The 24,102-nt window shown below is 38.1% G+C and overlaps 1 protein-coding gene across 2 annotated transcripts in view; it reads left to right on the top strand.

Annotated features, from left to right (window-relative positions):
* The first annotated feature begins 1,725 nt into the window (after positions 1-1,725).
* C6H7orf78 (chromosome 6 C7orf78 homolog) overlaps positions 1,726-24,102 on the top strand; it is a 44,076-nt gene continuing 21,699 nt past the window's right edge. The window contains exon 1 of one of the 2 annotated variants that reach the window (XM_054495767.1): positions 1,726-1,936. In XM_054495767.1, coding sequence (XP_054351742.1) covers positions 1,871-1,936 — 66 coding nt within the window. In that variant the 5' untranslated portion in view covers positions 1,726-1,870. Of the gene's footprint in view, positions 1,937-3,662; positions 3,769-24,102 lie in introns of those variants that run through there. The other variant, XM_054495766.1, reaches the window with a different exon arrangement.

Below are 24,102 nucleotides of genomic sequence, written 5' to 3'. Positions count from 1 at the left end.
GAATTTATTGAGGTTCTGTGGTGCAATAAGCATGACTGTCCTAAAATGACATTGAGAGCTCACCTTTGGCTGCCTCGACACTGAGAAAATTAGAATTTGGGGCTGCTACCTCCCCCTAGTGGTAAGGCTGCTTTCAAACTCAACCTAACACTGAACTGTTAGCCCTTTCCCTTGAAAAAGAGGAATGCAACTTCACACAGGTCTCCAAGTCACCAGGTACCGATCGACAACTTACCCAAACAACACCTCCACCCGCAGTTGATATCCAAACTCAGTAAAGATGGTGCCCAGATAACCTGTTAGTCAGTCTGTTCTGCCCGTCTTCTCCCATTGATAAAATTGCTCTCAGGCTTGCTCTGTGCTAAAGGAGAATGTCAAGAGGAGGAATTCTTACCACCCAAAATGTTCACCCACCATGTGTCCAACAGAGTGTCCTGGGCCTGGTCATTTATCCGGGGGATATTAAAAGGATTAGACCTCACAAACACACTCATTTTTTTCCTCATCTTACGCTGTAAATTTGTTACTCATGAAAGTCTATTCCCTATCCCATACTGTGTGACATGTCAGATGGTGGCCACAAAGTGGCTGCTTTGCACAGCTCTTTCAAGGATTAAACTCAGGCATGTCTAATCTCTAATGTCCAGTCTTAAAGCACCTCACCTTCCCAGCAGGTTTCCAAAGGGTGCCAGCTCATTTCCCACTGCCAGTCCTCTTAACGTGCTGATATGTAATATGGCTTCATGAACCTGAATTTATGTAAATATATTATTTTATTATCCTCTCACCTTTCTTAAGCTTCAATTCTTACCTAGTTGTGTTGGTTATTTCCAGTTTGGAAATCCCCTTTGAAAGAGAAAGAGACAAAATAAGAGTTAGACTGTTTAGCTACATTATGGCGTTAGTTGATATTATTTATTCTTTCCAAGTAAAGAAAATCTCTTGTTTTTATTTTCTTTTTGGGAACATTATTTAAAGCCTATTTTACTTCTTTTTTAACTTATAGAATATTTCAAGTCGCAATTATCTGTTATATGAAAAAATTATTACTATGGTAAATTTTAAGTTATTCCATTTATACAAATATATGTAATATTTAAAAAACTTACTTAAAAGCGAACATGTTCTTTAATGCCTAGAAATACAGAAATCAGAGTGTTGAGGTTTTCATTTGCCACAACTTGTTGCGTTCCCAAATTTGTGGAGCTGAGAAACTAAAAAAAAAAATTTTTTTTTTTTTGAGACGGAGTTTCGCTCTTTCGCCCAGGCCGGACTGCAGTGGCGCGATCTCGGCTCACCGCAAGCTCCGCCTCCCGGGTTCACGCCATTCTCCTTGCCTCAGCCTCCAGAGTAGGTGCAACTATAGGCGCCCGCCACCACACTCGGCTAATTTTTTGTATTTTTAGTAGAGACGGGGTTTCACCGTGTTAGCCAGGATGGTCTCGATTTCCTGGCCTCGTGATCCGCCCGCCTCGGCCTCCCAAAGTGCTGGAATTACAGGCGTGAGCCACCGCGCCTGGCCGAGAAACTCAAAATTTCTAACTCTAAATTTCTAATTTGGAAATTCAGAAATATACATTCAGAATTACCTACTGAGAGGAGAGCTTTGGATGGTTCTACATATAATTGAAGTCAGTTGGCTACAAAATAATGTTTACATATCAGAAAATTCCAAGAATGCATTCATGAGAGCATTAAAGAAAACTCCAGAATGCTGCTTATGCTGTTCGTCCATCCAAACTCCTTTCCCTTCTTCTCACCTTTTATTAAGTACTCTACAGTCATCAAGGGTTAGTAATGATCTCAGATGCTCTAAGAAATCTTTGGAGACATTCTCAAGCTTCAGAGACCTTCCTCTCACTAATTTCTCATGAGAGTAACCGTCCGGACAAATCACTTGACATTTAGCACCTTATCTCGTGATGTATTCTTACAGGTTTGTATCTTTTCTAGCCAATTACTTATAATTTACTTGAAATCTGGAGTCATAATCTATTTTTGTACCCCAAACAACTAAAAATAGTGAACTAAACATAAGTAGGTATTTGTATATATGCTTTTGATAAAGAACCATATGTATCTCTATGCAAAAAACAATGAGGCATAAATCAGATAGCATGAAGATAGGTTAATTCTATTTCCAAAACTATAAGAGATTTAGTCAATTCAACTTTACTGCCGTTTTCATTATGAAAAAAAAACACCTTAAAATTGAACATCAGGGAAAATAATACAGAAAAAATTTTGGCTTCTTAGTTTATGAACTAGGACAAAATTATAAGTAATTTACTGCCACCTGGTGGCAAACTTTCACTTTAAATAAAACGAACAGTTAAAAGAAAGACTCCAACCATTATGGATCTTTGTCCAGGAAATTTTATATTCCATTAGAAAAATATTAGAAGAGAAGTTAATACCCAAGTCATAGGAGATTTTGGACCAAAGAAGAGTAAATAACTAGCCCAAATCAAATAAAATGTAATGAAAAAATCAAAATTATTTATGGGATTTATGAGATAATTGGAAATTTGAATTGTGGATATTCAATAATACCAATGAATTGATGTTCATTTTTTAGATGTCATAATGGTGCCTATGTTTTAAAAATAAAAGTGTTCTTGTCTTTTGGGGGTAACATTCTGATATAATTACTGATAAAATATTATGATGTTTCAAAACAATATGGGAAGGGGAAAAAGTTGGAGATATATTTGAGGCAAGTGTGTGAAATAAGATTAGCCATAAAAGGTAATTTTTTAAACTGGATGATGGTTACATGGGGGATTCATTACACAATGTCTACTTTTGTATATATTAGAAGTTTTCTTTCTTTCTTTTTTTAATTATACTTTAAGTTTTAGGGCACATATGCACAGCGTGCAGGTTTGTTACATATGTATACATGTGCCATGTTGGTGTGCTGCACCCATTATATTTGAAGTTTTCTATTTTAAAAAGTTTTTTTTAACTTACCAAGAAATATGTATCTATTGAGTGTAGGATTTGATTAATAAAAAGGAGGAATTTTCCACATAAATTATGTAGCAGAGGCTGAGTGTCGTAGCTCACACCTGTAATCCCATCAATTTGGGAGGCCGAGGTGGGAGGATTGCTTGAAGCTAGGTGTTTGAGACCAGCCTAGGTGACAGAGCATGACTGTGTTTCTGAAAAAAAGAAAAAGGAAACAAAAAGAAAATTAAAATCTGTAGGTTGAGCCATAGATTAGAAAGAACTTGTAATCTTTATTTGTTTTTAAAAATGTCCTTTGAAGAAATTAAGTCAATCTTCTTAAGCCCAAGGTGAAAACTGCCTCTCAGAATCATGTAATATATCACATGTCAAACTCATATCACTTTATAAAGCAGATTACTAAACAATTACAAAAGGTGAGTTCTCAAGACTTAGTAAAACTGAATTGGAGTTCAATTATTCATATGCTCTCTTTCTGTATATTTACTGAGTATTGAGCTTGTTGTTGTGCTGATTTTCAACCTTTGGAAATAAAAGCATGAGATTTATTGCTTTGTTGCTAGGTTTTAGGCAACAACCAGAGGCCCTAGTTTTACTTTTCTTTTTCTACTCTGACTTGAGTCTGGTAGAAAATTAATTCGGTTTCTTAGCAACCCAGATGAGCAAAACTTAAATATACTTTGGCTTCTTTTGTAAAGCAAAGGATAATGTTAAACTGTTAGTCTCTCTTGGCTTTACAGAAAAGATTTGCTGAGATATATTACTCTAAAACTTTTATGAAAAGCTATCTTTCAAACGGTAAGTGAAGTAACTGGTTTTCTAATGAATGATCCTGCCTTTTGTTTTTATTTTGAATTCTTCTTGTTTGTCAAACTGACTAGCTCTTTGGAGCCTATATGTTTTATATGTTAAGGTATATAAGATGAATTCACTTATGAGAAAAGCAATTCATTTATCCATGATATAATAAATAAATAAGAAATTATGAAAAGTATATTAAGAAAGAGAAAGCCCTGCTAAAAGACAGTGTTGAATTTCCCTTTATACAAGTTTACAAATGTGCATGAATATGTGGTCTAAAAAGTTTACTGTGATCATGATAGCAGATTATATTACTTTTTTTATATTGACAACTTATCAAGGTATCAAGTGTATCTGTATCTATTTTTTCACCTATCTACCTCCCAAATTTAATGTTGTAAAATTAAACTCATGTATCTAAGCAAAGGAACTTTAAATTTGCATGTATTTACTAACTAAAGAAATGTATTTCTTTTTTTATTAGCAAATTTAAAAGCAGATAACAAAAATATTTAGTGACTTTCCTGGAGAAAATATTTGAGGAAGAAATTTAAAAGAATGTTTTTTGTATTGTCACTATTATGGTGAAGTTCTTCATTATTTAGAAAAAAATATGATTAGATGTTTGGGTTTTACATACAGTTTTCAAAAGGTGAATATAATTTTCACAATTTGGCAAACATAGTTATTATGATTGAAATATATAAAATTTGCATTTTTATAAGGTTGAAAATGGTTGAATAACAATTTCACACAGCTCAATCTAAAACATGGAGAACTATGCATAGAGTTTGTAGAGATAGAAATCCTTGTCTTAATTATTTTATAATCTAATTTGGAGTTGACATAAATAAATTATCCAGGTACAAGTTAAAATGAAGATTTGAATTCCATTGTTGTATTCAGAATAAGAAAACATAAATCCTGATACAGAGATTTGAAAATGCTTTGATTGGAGGCAGCATTTAAACTGATCCTTGAGGTATAAATATACTATCTTAGGTGGAGAATAACTCTGCTTATTGAATGCAGATAAAGCCATTCTTTTATTTTCAGTGAAACATCTTGGACAACCTATAGCTTTTATAAAAGCAACATTTACTATTAAATCTTTAAATGAGAATATTACTAATTTATTTTTTCCTTAATTTCTCAGTCATATATTTCATAGCTTTGTATTTCTCTAATCTTTAGTTTTTTCCATGTACAAGGAAAACTATGGTGCACTATTCCATTATAGTCTTCAATTACTCAACTAGTCCTCCAGTTGATTATTTCTGCCTGGGAACTACAAAGACATATGTGATTCTGTCATTTATATACAATAGAAGCTTAATTTTATATACATATTATTCAAAAGGATAATATGTAATAATAAATTCATAATATAAGGACAAAATAAGGTATCATAGAGAAGTGAAACAAATTTATTCTCTTTTAAAATGTGGCATAGTACATTGAGGCCTTGAATGTATTTGCTTCACTTCAGAATACAATGCAACAAGCTCAGAAACAGAGATGACTATCAAAACCACAATGAGATATCATCTCACACCAGTTAGAATGGCGATCATTAAAAAGTCAGGAAACAACAGATGCTGGAGAGGTTGTGGAAAAATAGGAATGCTTTTACACTGTTGGTGGGAGCGTAAATTAGTTCAACCATTGTGGAAGACAGTGTGGCGATTCCTCAAGGATCTAGAACTAGAAATACCATTTGACCCAGCCATCCCATTACTGGGTATATATCCAAAGGGTTATAAATCATGCTACTATAAAGACACATGCACACATATGTTTATTACGGCACTATTCACAGTAGCAAAGACTTGGAACCAACCCAAATGTCCATCAATGATAGACTGGATTAAGAAAATGTGGCACATATACACCATGAAATACTATGCAGCCATAAAAAATGATAAGTTCATGTCCTTTGCAGGGACATGGATGAAGCTGTAAACCATCATTCTCAGCAAACTATCACAAGGACAGAAAACCAATCACTGCATGTTCTCACTCATAGGTGGGAGTTCAACAATGAGAACACACGGACACAGGGTGGGGAACATCACACACTGGGGCCTGTCATGGGGTGGGAGGCTGGGGGAGGGATAGCATTAGGAGAAATACCTAATGTAAATGTCGAGTTGATAGGTACAGCAAACCAACATGGCACATGTATACCTATGTAACAAACCTGCACATTGTGCACATGTACCCTAGAACTTAAAGTATAAAATAAAAAGGAACAGAGATGACTACTGCACTGAAAAAATACAGCAATTCCAAGTTTGTCAGGTTATCGTAGAAAAGTCTACAATGTTGTATAACAAGTTCAAGAACATGTTTTTGGTTGGTGAAGGAGATTCCACAGTCACATAAAGTGCTGAATAAATCTCTTGCTGAACAAAGACAACAGGAGGAAGCAAATAAAACCAAAGATTAAGGGAAGAAAGAGCCAAACAAAAAGCTAGAAAAGGGCCGGGCGGGGGGGGTGTCTCACGCCTGTAATCCCAGCACTTTGGGAGGCCGAGACAGGCGGATCAGGAGGTCAAGAGATCAAGATCATCCTGGCCAACATGGTGAAACCCTGTCTCTACTAAAAATACAAAAAAAAATTAGCTGGGCGTGGTGGCGGACACCTGTAGTCCCAGCTATTTGGGAGCCTGAGGCAGGAGAAATCACTTGAAGCCAGGAGGTAGAGGTTGCAGTGAGCCAAGATCGTGCCACTGCGCTCCAGTCTGGTGACAGAATGAGACTCCACCAAAAAAAAAAAAAAAAAAAAAAGGCTAGAAAAGGAATGGATACAAGGACTCTAAGTGGAGGATCTGCTGCTCAAGACAGTAATTAACCACAACACAATGGAGAGAGCAATGAAGAAAGCAGACAGCCATGAGGCCAGCACTAAGAAAAAGCCATCCAGTGATGAGAGAGAGAGACGGAAATATCTCTGATGGATTCTACATTAGATAGCAAGGTTGAAATACCTGGAATGTAGAGAGTGCTTGAGAAGTTTGTAAAGTTTTCATTTGACATATTTAGACTGCTGAAAGTTTAAAAATTTTTATAAGCATAGGTTTTGATGTTGAAAACTTGTTTTTAGGGAGAAAATCCCTATATCTTTGTTTAAAGGTAATTAAAAAGTATCACTAACTGTTCCTGTGCAGTAATAACAGCCACATTATATAGTAAATGTGGGGCAAAATCCATTTGGAAAATGTTAAGCTGCATTTCCAGACAGGGTTGTAGTGTATTTTTAATTAGTGCATGTATGTTATGTGTAATTGCTAGTAGAACAAAGTTATATTTTTAAAACTATTACTTGTAGAAACCTTTCCAGTTTTCCCAAATACCATGGGTTTTGTGCATAGTTTATACAAATCTTTAATTTACCAGACTGTCTTTTCAGTTTGTGGGTTTTGTGGAAGTTAAGCATTTTTAGGTTAGACAAAATGTTACAAAAAGTACTCACTCTCTTCTTTTATCAAAAGTTAATTTTAATCTCAGTCTACATCGTGCTACGTTCTCTGTCTTCTTTGAAATAATGTGTGGTCTGTAAGCCTTTTTGTATGACAACTATTAAAAGATAAACAACTGACATGAACTGACTGAGAATTGTAAGTATAAAACTCATGTTAATTTTTGAGGGTCATTTAGTTTTGTGACAGGGCATTCGGTAAAGTCTTGTGACTTCCCTGCAGACAACAGGCTGAGTACACATGGGAATGAATCTGGCTTTAGGGCCCAGTCATTTGAGATCTTTTATAGGCAGCCACAAGTAACTAAAACTGAAAACTAAATATGCTTATTTTTGAGAAATGGCTCAAGTTTCTAGGTTTTTTTAAAAAAGTTGTACTCATTAAGGAAGTCACTAGATAGCATTTCATTGGAAAAAAAATCAGTCCATGATGCTTATGTGGTAAATATAAGAAAATGCTATGTAAGGAAACCAACCTATTTGAAAACATGGTTATATTAGAAGAAAAATTTTATTTTCATTTCTATATCATACACATGGAAGAATTGCAAAAATACAAACATGAGTTGCTCCAATGTAATTTGATAGTTTGTATATTGGCATGTATGGACTAAATCAGGGTGAAACCAATGTTAACACAAAATTTAAGTGTATGTTAACTAAAGCAGGGGCCTCCAACCCAAACCACGCCACACAACAGGAGGTGAACGGAGGGCCAGAGAGCAAAGCTTCATCTGTATTTACAGCCACTCCCCATTGTTTACATTACCATCTGAGCTCTGCCTCCTGTCAGATCAGTGGTGGCATTAGAGTCTTATAGGAGCGTGAACCCTATTATGAACTGCACATGTGCTCCTTATGAGAATCAAATGCCTGATGATCTGTCACTGTCTCCCATCACCCCCAGATGGGACAGTCTGGTTGAAGGAAAACAAGCTCAAGGCTCCCACCGATTCTACATTGTGGTGACTTGTATAATTATTTCATTATACATTGCAATGTAATAATAATAGAAATAAAGTGCACAGTAAGTGTAATGCACTTGAATCATTCTGAAACCATCTCCCCATCCTTCCTCAGTCTGTGGAAAAGTTGTCTCCCACGAGATCACTCCCTGGTGCCAAAAAGATTGGGGACTGCTGAACTAAAGGATGGTATTTCTAAGATATTTTGAATATTAGGTCATTTAATACTTTTCAATATGTAGGATATTTACTATGTTTTGAAACTATATGAATGTGGGAAAATGACTTAAGACTAATGTTTAGGTGTGACATTGTATGGCTTGACCCTCTAGGATAATTGCTTTTCTCTACAGATTAGAATTTTTGAATTATTTCAGTAATTAGGTTTTTGCTTTGGAAAGATCTTACGATAGAACTAGGAATTACTGCTTTGAGAGAACCTGTGTATGTACTGGTCGTTATCTATTAGGTCCTTAATACAATTTTAACTTGTACAGATTTATTCTAATTAACCCATAAGAGTCAACGTGTAAACTTGTTTTGATTAAATATACTAAATATTGTTGCTAAGTATAGTCAACCTAATCTGCTATGAAACATCAGAATTTATTTCTTCCATCCTACTGTATGTTTTTACTCATTAACCAACTTATTCTCATAACCCCCCTTACCTACCCACTCTTCCCAGTCTCTGATATTCATCATTCTATTCTCTATGTCCATGTGATCAAGTTTTTTAACTCCCACGTATGAGTGAGAACATGCAGTGTTTGCCTTTCTGTGCCCGGCTTATTTTGCTTAACATAATGACTTCTATCTCCATCCATGTTACTGCAAAAGACCAGGATTTCAGCCAGGTGCAGTGGCTCATGCCTGTAATCCCAGTACTTTGGGAGGCCGAGGCGGGTGGATCACCTGAAGTCAGGACAAAAATTAGCCGGGAGTGGTGGCGGGCGCCTGTAATCCCAGCTACTTCGGAGGCTGAGGCATGAGAATCACTTGAACCCGGGAGGCAGAGGTTGCAGTGAGCTGAGACCACGCCATTGCACTCCAGCCTGGGCAACAAGGCCAAAACTCCATCTCAAGAAAAAAAAAAAAAAGACAGGATTTCATTCTTTATTTTATGGTTGACTGGTATTCTATTATGTGTATATATACTTTTTTTTAATCCAGTGTTCAATTGGTGGATACAGCTTGATTTTATATCTTTGCTAATTTTGGGGGGGGGGTTCTTGAGACAGGATCCTACTCTGTCACCCAGGCTGGATCATGATCCAGCAGTGGCAGGATCATGGCTCACTGCAGCCCCAAACTCCCCAGACTCAGGAGATCTTCCTACCTCAGCCTCCCAAGTAGCTGGGGTGACAAGCACATGCCACCATGCCTGGCTAATTTCTGTACTTTTTGAAGAGACAGGGTCTCACCATATTGCCCAGGATTGTCTCAAACTTCTTTTCCTTTGGAAAAATATTCCGCAGTGGGATTTCTGGATATTATGGTAGTTGTGTTTTTACTTTTTTGAGAAATCTCCATACTGTAGTGAGAATGTACTAATTTACATTCTCACCAACAGTGTATACATAGTTTCCTTTTTTCTATACTCTTGCCAGCATATGTTATTTTTTGTCCTGGACAATAGCCATTCTAACTGTGGTGGTTTTGATTTGCATTTCTATGTGATTAGTGATTTAGAGCAATTTTTCATATATCTGTTCGTCTTTTGTATGCCTTCTTTTGAGAACTGTTTATTCTTGTGCCTTGTCCATTTTTTAATAGGATTGTTTGGGGTTTTTGCTGTTGAGTTGTTTAAGTTCCTTGTATATGTTGGATATTAGCTCTCTGTTGGATGATTAGTTTGCACATATTCTCTTCTATTCTGTAGATTATCCCATCACTCTTGTTTATTTTGCTGTGCAGAGCCTTTTAGTTGAACAGAGTCCCATTTGTCTATTTTTGTTTTTGTTGGTTATGTTTTTGAGGTTTCAGCCATAAAATCTTTGCCTAAACCAATGTCCTGAGGAGCTTTCCCTGTGTTTTTTGTAGTAGTTTTATAATTTCAGGTTTTATGTTAAAGTCTTTAATCCATCTGGAGTTGATTTTTGCATATGGTGAGAAATAGGGTTCCAGTTTCATTCTCCTGCCTGTGGTTATCCAGTTTTCCAACTATGTATTGAAGAGGGTTTTTGTTCCCCAATATAGGTTCTTGGTGGCTTTGAGGAAGATAAGTTAGCTGTAAATATGTGGATTTATTTCTGGATTCTCTATTCTGTACCTGTGGTATATGCATCAATTTTTATACCAATACCATGCTGTTTTGATTACTCTAGATTTGTAATATGTTTTGAAGATAGGTAGTGTGATGTTTACAACTTTGTCCTTTTTGCTCAGTATTACTTTGGCAATTTGGGATCTTTTATGGTTATAAAGGATTGTTTTTCTATTTCTGTGAAAAATGTCATTGGTATTATGATAGGGATTCCATTGACTTTGTAGATTGCTTTGGCTAGTGTGGTCATTTTAATGATATTGATTCTTCTAATCCATAAGCATGGGATATTTTTCCATTTGTGTCATCTACAATTTCTTTTGTCAGTGTTTTGTAGCTTTCCTTATAGAGATCTTTCACCACCTTAGCTCAATTTATTCTTAGGTATTTCTTTGTAGCTATAGAAAATAAAATTGCCTTCTTGATTGCTTTTTTGGCTATTTCATTATTGGTGTATAGAAACACTACTAATTTTGTATGTTTATTTTGTATCTTGCAACTGAATTTGTTTTTTTTGGGATTTTGTTTTTTGTTTTTGAGATGGAGTCTTGCTCTGTTGCCCAGGTTGGAGTGCAGTGTGGCATGATCTCGGCTCACTGCAAGCTCCGCTTCCCGGGTTCACACCATTCTCCTGCCTCAGCCTCCCGAGTAGCTGGGACTACAGGTGCCCACCACCACGCCCAGCTAATTTTTTTTTTTTTTTTTTTTGTATTTTTAGTAGAGACGGGATTTCACCATGTTAGCCAGGATGGTCTCGATCTCCTGACTTCGTGATCTGCCCTCCTCAGCCTCCCAAAGTGCTGGGATTACAGGCGTGAGCCACTGCGCCTGGCCTGAATTTGTTTATTAGTTCTAAGAGTTTTTTTAATGGAGCCTTTTGGTTTTTTTAAATGTAAATATAAAATAGAATTTGACTTTCACTTTTCCAACTTAGATGTGCTTTATTTCTTTGTGATTTCTCTGGCTAAGACTTCCAGTATTTTGTTGAATCACAGTGGTGAAAGTGGGTATTTTTGCCTTGTTACACTTCTTAGAGAAAAGACTTTCAACTTTTCCCCATTTAGTATCATGTTAGCTGTGGGTTTGTCATATACAGCTTTTATTATATTGAGGTATGTTCCTTCAATGCTTAGCTTATTGAAAGTTTTTATCATAAAGTGGTGTTGAATTTTATCAAATTCTTTTTCTGCATCTGTTGAGATGATCAAATCAATTTTGTCCTTCATTCTGTTGATGTGATGTATTATGTTTATTGACTTCCACATGTTGAACCATCTTTTCAGCCCTGGTATAAATCACACCTTATCATGGTGCATATCTTTTTGATGTGCAGTTGGATTTGGTTTGCTAGCATTTTGTTGAAGATTTTTGCACCTCTGTTCATCAGGAATATTGGACTACTGTAGTTTTCTTATTTTCTTGTATCCTTTCCTGGCTTTTGTATCAGAGTAATGCTGATCTTGTAAAATGAGTTAGTTTTCTTCAATTTTTTGGAATAGTTTGAGGATGATTAGTATTAGTTCTTTACATGTTTAGTAGAGTTTAGCAGTGAATCCATCAGTCTTTGTATTTTCTTTGCTGAGAGGCTTCTTATTACGGATTCCATATCACTACTTATTAGTCTGTTCAGGTTTTCTATTCTTCCTGATTTAATTTTAGTGGGTTGTATGTCTCCAGGAATTTTTCCATTTCCTCTTGGTTTTTCACTTGATATGCATATAGTTGTTAATAATAGTCTCTGATGATCATTTGTATTTCTCTGGCATCAGTTGTAAGTCTCCTTTTTAATTTCTGATTTTGTTTCTTAGAGTCTTTTCTCTTTTTTTCTTGGTTGTTCTATCTAGTGGTTCATCAATTTTATCTATCTTTTCAAAAACTCAGCCTTGTATTTCATTGATTCTCTGTATTTCTTTTAGTTTTTATTCCATTTAGTTCTGCTCTTACCTTTTTTCTTTCTTTCTTTTTCTTTCTTTCTTTTGTCTTTCTGTCTCTCTGCCTGTCTTTCTTTCTTTCCTTCTTTCTTTTTTGTTGCTATTTTTGGGTTTGGTTTATTGTTGCTTTTCTAGTTCTTTCAGGTACAGCCTTAAGTTGTTTATTTAAAATCTTTGTTTTTTTGGTTGTTGTTGCTGCTGTTGTTGCTATTGTTTTTATGTAGCTGTTTGTGCTATAAAGTTCCAGCCAAGTACTGCTTTTGCTGTATCCCACAGCTTTTGGTATGTCGTATTTTCATTTTCATTTGTATCAAGAAATTTTTAAATTAAAAAAATTTTCTTCTTTGACTCATTTGTTGTTCAGTAAATTTTGTTTAGTTTCCATGTATTTGTATGGTTTTCAGAATTCCCCTGGTATTTATTTCTAGTTTTATTCCATTGTGGTTGAGAAAAAATATAACTTCAGTTTTAAAATTTGTTATGACATCTTTTGTGGTTTAACATATGGCCCATTTTGAAGACTGTTCCAAGTGCTGATAAGAAGAATGCCTATTCTGGGCTGGGTGCGGCAGCTCATGCCTGTAATCCCAGCACTTTGGGAGGCCGAGGCGGGTGGATCACGAGGTCAGGAGATTGAGACCATCCTGGCTAACATGGTGAAACCCTGTCTCTACTAAAAATACAAAAAATTAGCCGGGCATGGTGGCGGGTGCCTGTAATCCCAGCTACTCGGAAGGCTGAGGCAGGAGAATGGTGTGAACCCAGGAGGCGGAGCTTGCAGTGAGCTGAGATCACCCCACTGCTCTCTAGCCTGGGCGACAGAGTGAGACTCCGTCTCAAAAAAAAAAAAGAAAGAAAAAAAAAGTAAAATGCCTATTCTGTAGTTGTTGGAGAAAATGTTCTGTAAATGCCTGTTAGGTTCATTTAAATTCAATGTTTCTTTACTGATTTTCTGTCCACATGATCTGTCTAATGCTCTGAGTGGGGTGTTCAAGTATCCCACTATTATTATATTGGAATCTATGTCTCTCTTTAGATCTAGTAATATTTGCTTTATAGATCTGGGTGCTCCAGTGTTGGGTGCATATATACCTAGAATTGTTATGTTCTCTTGCTGAACTGATTCCCCTTTACCATTATATAACAATATTCTTTATCTTTTTTTTTTTTTACTGTTTTTAACTTAGTCTGTTTTATCTGATATAAGTACAGCTACTCTTCTTTGCTTTTTTTTTTTTATGGAATATCTTTTCCCATACCTGTATTTTCCATGTATGTCTTTACAGATAAGTTGAGTTTCTTGTAAGCAGAATATAGTTGAATCATGTTTTTGTGTCTATTCAGCCAGTGTAAATCTTTTAAGTGGAGAGTTTAATTCATTTACTTTCAAGGTTATTATTGATTTTTGAAGTTTTCTTTCTGTCATATTGTTCATTGTTTTCTGGTTGTTTTATATATTCTTTACTTGTTCTTTTTTCTTTTATTATTTGCCCATAGGGTTTTGTAGTTTTCTGTTGTGGTACTATTTGACTCCTTTCTCTTCCTCGTTTGTGTGTTTGCTTTACCAGTGATTTTACACTTACATATGTTTTCATGATGATGACTGATCCTTTCCCTTTCAAGTTTAGGACTCCCTTGAGCATGTTTTGTAGAACCGGTCTAGTGATGATGAATTCCCTCAGAATTTGCTTCTCTGGGAAAGACTTTATTTATCCTGTATGAAGGATAATTTTCTTAGATATAGTATCCATAGGTGATAGGATTTTTTCTTTTAGCACTCTGAACATATCATCCCATTCTTTCCTTTTCTGTAAGGTTTCTGATGAGAAATCTGCTCTTAGTCTGATGAAGGTAATTTTATAGGTAACTAGAAGCTTTTCTCTTGTTGTTTTTGTAATTATTTGTCTTTAGACAGTTTAACTACAATGTGCTGTCTCCATTTGGGGATCACTGTGCCTTCGCTAACACTATGTCTTGATGTCAATATGGTTTGGCTGTGTCCCCACCCAAATCTCATCTTGAATTGTACTCCCATAATTCCCATGTGTTGTGTGAGGGACCCAGTGGGAGATAATTTGAATCACGGAGGCAGTTTCCCCCATACTGTTCTCATAATAGTGAATAAGTTTCACGAGATATGATGGTTTTATCAGGAGTTTCTGCTTTGGCATCTTCCTCATTTTCTCTTGCCATTGCCATGTAAAAAGTGCCTTTCACCTCCCGCCATAATTCTGAGGCCTCCCCAGCCATGTGGAACTGTAAGTCCAATTAAACCTCATTTTCTTCCCAGTCTCAGATATGTCTTTATCAGCAGTGTGAAAATGGACTAATACACTAAATTGGTACCAGTAGAGTGGGGTGTTGCTGAAAAGATACCTGAAAATGTGGAAACAATTTTGGAATTGGGTAACAGGCAGAGGCTGGAACAGTTTGGAGGCCTTAGAATAAGGCAGGAAAATGTGCAAAAGTTTGGAAATTCCTAGACACTTGTTGAATGGCTTTGATCAAAAGCCTGATAGTGATATGGACAATAAGGTCCAGACTGAGGTGGTCTCAGATGGAGATGAGGAACTTGTTGGGAACTGGAGCAAAGGTGACTTTTGTTTTGTTTTAGCAAAGAGACTGGTGGCATTTTGCTCCTGCCCTAGAGATTTGTGGAATTTTGAACTTTAGAGAGAAGATTTAGGGTATCTGGCAGAAGAAATTTGTAAGCAGCGAAGCATGTAAGACGTGACTTGGATGCTGCTAAAGGCATTCAGTTTTATAAGGGAAGCAGAGCATAAAAGTTCAGAAAATTTGCAGCCTGACAAAGTGATAGAAAAGAATAACCTATTTTCTGAGGAGAAATTCAACCTGGCTGCAGAAATTTACATAAGTAACAGGGAGCCAAATGTTAATTCCCAAGAGAATGGGGAAAATGTCTCTAGGGCATGTCAGATGTCTTCACAGCAGACCCTCCCATCACAGGCCCAGAGGCCTAAGAGAAAATGGTTTTGTGGGCCAGGCCCAGGGTCTCTGTGCTACGTGCAGCCTAGGGACTTGGTGCCCTATGTCCCAGCTCCTCCAGCCCTGGCTGAAAGGGGCCAATGTAGAGCTTGGGCAATGGCTTCAGAGGGTGCAAGCCCCAAGCCTTGGCAGCTTTCATATGGTGTTGAACCTGCGAGTGCACAGAAGTCAAGAACTGGGGTTTAGGAACCTCCACCTAGATTTCAGAAGATGTGTGAAAATGCATGGATGCCCAAGCAGAAGTTTGCTGCAGGAGCGGGGCACTCATGGAGAACCTCTGCTAGAACAGTGCAGAAGGGTAATGTGCTGTGGGAGCCCCGACACAGAGTCCCCACTGGGGCATGGCCTACTAGAGCTGTGAGAAGAGTGATACCATCCTCCAGACCCCAGAATGGTAGATCTACTGACAGCTTGCACCATGTGCCTGGAAAAGCCACAGCCACTCAATGCCAGCCCATGAAAGCAGCTGGGAGGAAGGCTATACCCTGCAAAGCCACAGGGGAGGAGCTGCCCAAGACCATGGGAACCCACCTCTTGCATCAGCATGGCCTGGATGTGAGACCTAGAGTCAAAGGAGATCATTTAGGAGCTTTAAAATTTGACTGCCTAGATGGATTTCAGACTTGCATGGGCCCTGTAACCCCTTTGTTTTGGCCAATTTCTCCCATTTGGAACTGCCGTATTTACCCAATACCTGTACCCCCATTGTATCTAGGAAGCAACTAGCTTGCTTTTGATTTTACAGGCTCATAGGCAGAAGGGAGTTGCCTTGTCTCAGATGAGACTTTGGACTGTGGACTTTTGGGTTTAATGCTGAAATGAGTTAAGACTTTGGGAGATTGTTGGGAAGGCATGATTGGTTTTGAAATGTGAGGACATGAGATTTGGAGGGGCCAGGGGTGGAATGACATAGTTTAACTGTGTCCCCACCCAAATCTCATCTTGAATTGTACTCCCATAATTCCCATGTGTTGGGGGAGGGACCTGGTGGAAGATAATTTGAATCACGGGTGCAGTTTCCCCGATACTGTTTTCGTGGTAGTGAATAAGTCTCACAAGCTCTGGTGGTTTTATCAGGGGTGTCCGCTTTTGCATCTTTCTCATTCTCTCTTGCCACCACCATGTAAGAAGTGCCTTTCACCTCCCACCATGATTCTGAGGCCTCCCCAGCCATGAGGAACTGTAAGTCCAATTAAACCTCTTTTTCTTATCAGTCTCAAGTATGTCTTTATCAGCAGCATGAAAACAGATTAATATGATGTCTAAATCTCTTGCTAGACTTTGGAACTTTTCAGCTATTATTTTGCTAAATAGGTTTTTGAACACTTTTGTCCTCTCCTCACCTTCTGAGATACCAAAAATTCATATGTCATTTGCTTTATAGTGTCCCATATGTTATGAAGGCTTCATTCATTCTTTTTTATTCTTTGTTTTATCATTTTTGTCTGACTGGGTTATTTCAAAAGACCTGTCTTCAAGTTCTGAGATTCTTTCTTCTGCTTAATCTATTGTTGGAGCTTTCAAATATATTTTGTAGTTCATTAAATGAACTCTTCAGTTCTAGAATTTCCATTTGGTCTTTTTTATAATATTTGTCTCTTTGGTAAATTTCTCATTCATATCCTGAATTATTTTTTCTGATTTCTTTGTATTGTTTTTCAACATTCTCCTGTATCTTGCTGACCTCCTTTAAAATCAGTATTTTGAATTCTTTTTCTGGGATTTTGTGAAATTTCTTTGATTGGGATCTGTTGCTGGAGAATTATTTTATTCCTTTGGAGGCGTCATATTTCTTGCTCTTTCATGTTTTCTGTGTCCCTACATATCTATGCATCTATGTCTTCTTTGAATTTTTTGAATTTTCTTTTGAGTTTAGGGCTTTTTCCTAAAAATTTATCTGTGATGTTTGTTGGGGCCATTTGGCTTTGATTCTGAATGTGTGCAGTAGTGTAGTCTCTATATGATTTCTTTGCCTACAAACAATGTTAGTGGTATCTGTGATTTCCTCAGTGGCTTAGGGTCATTAGTGGAGGCTGTGGTGGAGATTTTCTGGGAAAAGGGATTGCAGGTAGGTCAGTCTTCAGGCCCAAGTGGTTGCAGCAGTAGGCTGAGTATACCTGTCCTACCTGTCCTTTAGCATCCTGGGTGGTGTATGCTGGCACTGGTGTTAGTTGTCCAGTTGGGCCAATTATCAGGCCTCCACCTGTCTTTCCCAGATGCTGGTAATGGCAGTGGTGAGCCAAGTGGGTGTACTGGTTTTCAGTGGGCCATGGCAGTAGCAGTGGCAAGATGACTGTCATTCCTGATCAGTGCTCACTGGTGTTGGCAATGGCTGTGATTGGCTGGGCAGACCCCTCCCCGAGCTCCTAGATGGCACATGTGAGTGTGTGTTTGTGCTGTTGGCAGCAAGGTGAGTGGGCCCATCTTCAGGTTCCTAGGGGGATAAAATAGATGGTATAGGTGGTGGAATAGATAGAATAATCACCAAGTCCTTGGGTGGTGTGCTCAGGCTTGGAGGTGTGGTGCCAATTTGGGAGTGTCTGTCCTCAGGCCCCTGATGGTGTGCAGGGGGATAGGCTGTAGTAGGTAGGCTGAGACAGTCTGTGATGGTTGGTGTGGATACCTGACCTTAAGGCTTGTGCTAGAAAGCATAGTGGCCCTGCTGTTTGTATGGGTAGGTTGCTATCAGCAGTCTCCTACAAGCAGCTCTCAGGCTCTGGGAAGTGAACATTTAATCTCTGGCAGCAGCAGTGACTGCAGTGGTGAGTGTGAGGAGCCCGATTTGAGGATGTGCACTAGAGTACAGAACCTGTGCTGTTGGTATGGGTAGGACTGGCACAGGGAGTCTCCAGTTCTAGGTTGCACTTGTTTCAGCTCCCTGCTGCAGTAGTGGCTTCAGCACTCTGCAGAGGATAGAGATGAGGATTCCACCCTCTATTGGTAGCCAGAGCACATGACCATATGGCCAGGGGGGCAGGGTCACCACCCACAACCCAAACATGCAGCTCTCAGACTTATTTGCTCTTGGAGGCAGCAGCTGCAACAGCACCATGCAGTAGTGAGAAAGAACCCCACCCTCTGCGAGTGAGCTTTAACACAGGCCACACTGCTAATGGGGACATGGTTGCAACTCACAGCCCCAGACAAGCAGCCCTCTCTTGCCCATCCAGCCCCCGGTGGCAGCAAGAGCAGCTGCAGCTGCAGTGAAATGCAGAGAAGGATAGAGATCCCATTCTCTATACATAAATCCTAGCACAGAGCCCTCTCTGCCAGCAGGGTTGTGGTCACTCCTTCCAGCTCCAGTCAGACAGCTCTCAGGCCCGCTTGCCTTGGCTCCCAGTGGCAACAACTGCTATGGCACTTTGCACATGTAGAGGGAAAGATCCCACTCTCTCACTGTGAACCCAAGTACAAAAGTACAATATGTGACACAGCTAGAGGTGGAGTCACTTATCAAAGCCCCAGATAGAAAGCTCACCAGCTCTGGAAAGCATGTAATTTGGTTTCCTTTGTGCCCAGTGGCCGCCTCCTTGGTGTGCTGCACCATTTTTTCCCCCAGGGAATAGTACTCTATTGGACTAAAGTACTGGGGACCCCAAGCATCTTTGGGCTCACCCAGTGCTGTGCCTCTGTAGCCCTCTGGGTGGACACCAGGGGATATAAACAGAGGTTCCCAGGATGTCGAGATGTGAGAGCTGTTGTTCCCAGAGCAGGATGCAGAACGGTGATGGCTAGGCTCTCACAATGGTGCCATGCTGTAGCCACTTAGATCTCAGGAGTGTGTGTGACCCAGTGCGTTTTCTATCTGGTACAATGCCCTCATTGGGTCTCCAGATGAACACCCACACTAGTCTTAGGGTTAATATGGGTAGAGGAGCTCTCCAATGGTTGGGATTGCAGCAGTCCACAGTGAGGATGTAAGCCAATGAGGGTCTCCCACTTACCCTTTCTCTGCAAAAAGGAGCCCCTATGGGCTCCCAGCCAATCTTGGCCAAGCTAGCCACTTGCTTTCTTCCCCTTCTGTGTCTCAGATATTTCTCTGTTGAACTCCAGTGTTCTCTACTAGATGTTTTATCTGAAATGTGACTATCTATTTGGTTAAGTTTTGTTTCTTCTGTCTGGAGAAGGCAAGTGCCCGATGCTTCTAGTCAGGATCTTGAAGCTGTCTCTACATTCAAGATATTTCTAATTTATTGATGCAGATATTTATTGCTGTAAACTTCCTTCTTAGAACTGCTTTTGTTGTATCCCATAAGTTTTGGTGTGTTGTATTTCCATTTTCATTTGTTTCAAGAAATTTTTAAATTTTTTCTTTGCCTCATTTGTTATTCAAGAGCATGTTGCTTAATTTCCATGTATTTGTATAGTTTCCAAAGTTCTTTCTGTTATTGATTTCTAGTTTTATTCCACTGTAGTCAGAAAAGATACTTTCTAGGTCTTTAATCCTTTTTAATTTGTTTAGACTTGCTTTGTGGCCTAACTTATGATCTATCCTGGAGACAGTTACATTTGTGAAAGAGAAGAACATATATTGTTAGTTACTGGGTGGAATGTTCTGTAAAAGTCTGTTAGGTTTATTTGCTCTAGAATGCAGTTTAACTTTGATACTTCTTCATTGCTTTTGTCTAGAAGTTCTGTTTATTTCTAAAAGTGGAGTTTTGAGGTCCCTTACTATTATTGAATTGCTGTCTATCTCTCCCTTTAGATCAAATAATATTTGTTTTATATATTTGGGTGCTCCAGTGCTGGATGCACATATATTTGCTATTGTTATATCTTCTTCCTTAATATACTTCTTAATCATTATGTAATGGCCTTCTTTGTCTCTTTTTACATTTTTTTATTTGAAGTCTATTTTATCTGAAATAAGTATAGTTACTTCTGTTTAGCTTTGGTTTCCATCTGTATGGAACATCATTTTCCATCCCTTCATTTTCAGTCTATGTGTGTCTTTACAGGTGAAGTGAGGTTCTTGTAGGCAGCAAATAATTGAGTCCTTTTTTAATCCATTCAGTCAGTCTATGTTTTTTAATTGGGGAAATTAACTTGTTTACCCTGAAAGTTATTGTTGACACTTGAAGACATACTCTCTGACTTTGTTAATTTTTTTCTGGTTGTTTTGTATATATTATTTTTTCTTTCTTCCCTTCTCATTGTTTATCTTTGTGGCTTGGTTGTTTTCTGCAGTGATAAACTTTGATTCCTTTCTCTTTTTCATTTGTGTTTCTACTGTCATTTTTTTCTTTCTGATTAGTATGGGGCTTACATTTTATTGAAATCTACCCATTATGTGACCTTCTTTCATAAACTGTTTCTTCTCCTTTATTCCTTATTTTGGTTAATAAACTGCAATATATTTGAAACAAAGCTCAAGATATTAGATTTGCTAAGTAGCTCATAAGAACAACCTCCCTTTCTCATTTTCTTTTTTTTTTTTTATGAATTCAAATTTATTTATTTATTTATTTTTTGGTTTACATAATAACAATATACGTTTACTTAAGAATTTTAAATGCAGATTTTGCTTTCTGTATTATAAGCACATTTTGAGCAAGAAATAATCATTTTTAAGCTATGGGGAACAATACATAGATGCTTGAAGTGACTCTGCATTCTTTTGTGTCCCAAATCCCTCACTTTCATCTTAGTTTCCCTTCCTTTTGTTTCATTCCTTCACAGGAGTTCCTGCCATAGAGCTTAACAGCCAGTAAATTCTTCCTGATTAGTTTCAAAGACAGAAGTCTCTTGATAGGCAGTGAGTGGATCAGGTTCTCACCTAATCTCCAGAGAGACAACATGTAAGGGGAAGAAAGGGTTTGACACTTTATCCATTATGTGCCTCTCTGCTTTGCCAGACTAACCCAAGTCTTTTCGTTGAATTGCATGTCTGCAAACATTAGGCAATTCATTCCTTGGCACAGCCCTTTGTACCTCTGCAGTGGAAGTTGTTACCCCATCTTCTAATTTAGTTGTTTATATGGGTAATATTAGTATATGAGTTATACTATAGTTTATATGTGTTATCTGCATTTTTGTATGTGTTCCCATTACTAGATTCTAAGATTCTTGAGGTCAGGGATTGAGTCATGGCAAAAACACCATACTCAAGGGCTGGCCCATGATGGTTAAGAACTTGAGGTGGGTTGGTTCTGGGTACACTTCTCTGCTCCTCCACTGACTACTTGCTGTGGTCCTAGACAAGTTACTTTTTTTTTTTTTTCTTTTATTATTATTATTATTATTATCATTATTATACTTTAGGTTTTATGGTACATGTGCGCAATGTGCAGGTAAGTTACATATGTATACATGTGCCATGCTGGTGCGCTGCACCCACTAACTTGTCATCTAGCATTAGGTATATCTCCCAATGCTATCCCTCCCCCCTCCCCCAACCCCACAACAGTCCCCGAAGTGTGATGTTCCCCTTCCTGTGTCCATGTGTTCTCATTGTTCAATTCCCACCTATGAGTGAGAATATGCGGTGTTTGGTTTTTTGTTCTTGCGATAGTTTACTGAGAATGATGATTTCCAGTTTCATCCATGTCCCTACAAAGGACGTGAACTCATCATTTTTTATGGCTGCATAGTATTCCATGGTGTATATGTGCCACATTTTCTTAATCCAGTCTATCATTGTTGGACATTTGGGTTGGTTCCAAGTCTTTGCTATTGTGAATAATGCTGCAATAAACATACGTGTGCATGTGTCTTTATAGCAGCATGATTTATAGTCCTTTGGGTATATACCCAGTAATGGGATGGCTGCGTCAAATGGAATTTCTAGTTCTAGATCCCTGAGGAATCGCCACACTGACTTCCACAAGGGTTGAACTAGTTTACAGTCCCACCAACAGTGTAAAAGTGTTCCTATTTCTCCACATCCTCTCCAGCACCTGTTGTTTCCTGACTTTTTAATGATTGCCATTCTAACTGGTGTGAGATGGTATCTCATTGTGGTTTTGATTTGCATTTCTCTGATGGCCAGTGATGGTGAGCATTTTTTCATGTGTTTTTTGGCTGCATAAATGTCTTCTTTTGAGAAGTGTCTGTTCATGTCCTTCACCCACTTTTTGATGGGGTTGTTTGTTTTTTTCTTGTAAATTTGTTTGAGTTCATTGTAGATTCTGGATATTAGCCCTTTGTCAGATGAGTAGGTTGCGAAAATTTTCTCCCATTTTGTAGGTTGCCTGTTCACTCTGATGGTAGTTTCCTTTGCTGTGCAGAAGCTCTTTAGTTTAATTAGATCCCATTTGTCAATTTTGGCTTTTGTTGCCATTGCTTTTGGTGTTTTAGACATGAAGTCCTTGCCCATGCCTATGTCCAGAATGGTAATGCCTAGGTTTTCTTCTAGGGTTTTTATGGTTTTAGGTCTAACATTTAAGTCTTTGATCCATCTTGAATTGATTTTTGTATAAGGTGTAAGGAAGGGATCCAGTTTCAGCTTTCTACATATGGCTAGCCAGTTTTCCCAGCATCATTTATTAAATAGGGAATCCTTTCCCCATTTCTTGTTTTTGTCAGGTTTGTCAAAGATCAGATACTTGTAGATATGTGGCATTATTTCTGACAGCTCTGTTCTGTTCCATTGATCTATATCTCTGTTTTGGTACCAGTACCATGCTGTTTTGGTTACTGTAGCCTTGTAGTATAGTTTGAAGTCAGGTAGTGTGATGCCTCCAGCTTTGTTCTTTTGGCTTAGGATTGACTTGGCAATGCGGGCTCTTTTTTGGTTCCATATGAACTTTAAAGTAGTTTTTTCCAATTCTGTGAAGAAAGTCATTGGTAGCTTGATGGGGATGGCATTGAATCTGTAAATTACCTTGGGAAGGATGGCCATTTTCATGATATTGATTCTTCCTACCCATGAGCATGGAATGTTCTTCCATTTGTTTGTATCCTCTTTTATTTCCTTGAGCAGTGGTTTGTAGTTCTCCTTGAAGAGGTCTTTCACATCCCTTGTAAGTTGGATTCCTAGGTATTTTATTCTCTTTGAAGCAATTGTGAATGGGAGTTCACTCATGATTTGGCTCTCTGTTTGTCTGTTATTGATGTATAAGAATGCTTGTGATTTTTGCACATTGATTTTGTATCCTGAGACTTTGCTGAAGTTGCTTATCAGCTTAAGGAGATTTTGGGCTGAGACAATGGGGTTTTCTAGATATACTATCATGTCATCTGCAAACAAGGACAATTTGACTTCCTCTTTTCCTAATTGAATACCCTTGATTTCCTTCTCCTGCCTAATTGCCCTGGCCAGAACTTCCAACACTATGTTGAATAGGAGTGGTGAGAGAGGGCATCCCTGTCTTGTGCCAGTTTTCAAAGGGAATGCTTCCAGTTTTTGCCCATTCAGTACGATATTGGCTGTGGGTTTGTCATAAATAGCTCTTATTATTTTGAGATACGTCCCATCAATTCCTAATTTATTGAGGGTTTTTAGCATGAAGGGTTGTTGAATTTTGTCAAAGGCCTTTTCTGCATCTATTGAGATAATCATGTGGTTTTTGTCTTTGGTTCTGTTTATATGCTGGATTACATTTATTGATTTGCGTATATTGAACCAGCCTTGCATCCCAGGGATGAAGCCTCCTTGATCATGGTGGATAAGCTTTTTGATGTGCTGCTGGATTCTGTTTGCCAGTATCTTATTGAGGATTTTTGCATCAATGTTCATCAAGG

This window comes from Pongo pygmaeus, chromosome 6 (assembly GCF_028885625.2).
Source record: "Pongo pygmaeus isolate AG05252 chromosome 6, NHGRI_mPonPyg2-v2.0_pri, whole genome shotgun sequence".
Lineage (NCBI taxonomy): Eukaryota > Metazoa > Chordata > Mammalia > Primates > Hominidae > Pongo > Pongo pygmaeus.
Note: the sequence above shows the minus strand (reverse complement) of the source record. Positions and strands in the feature narration are given on the sequence as shown.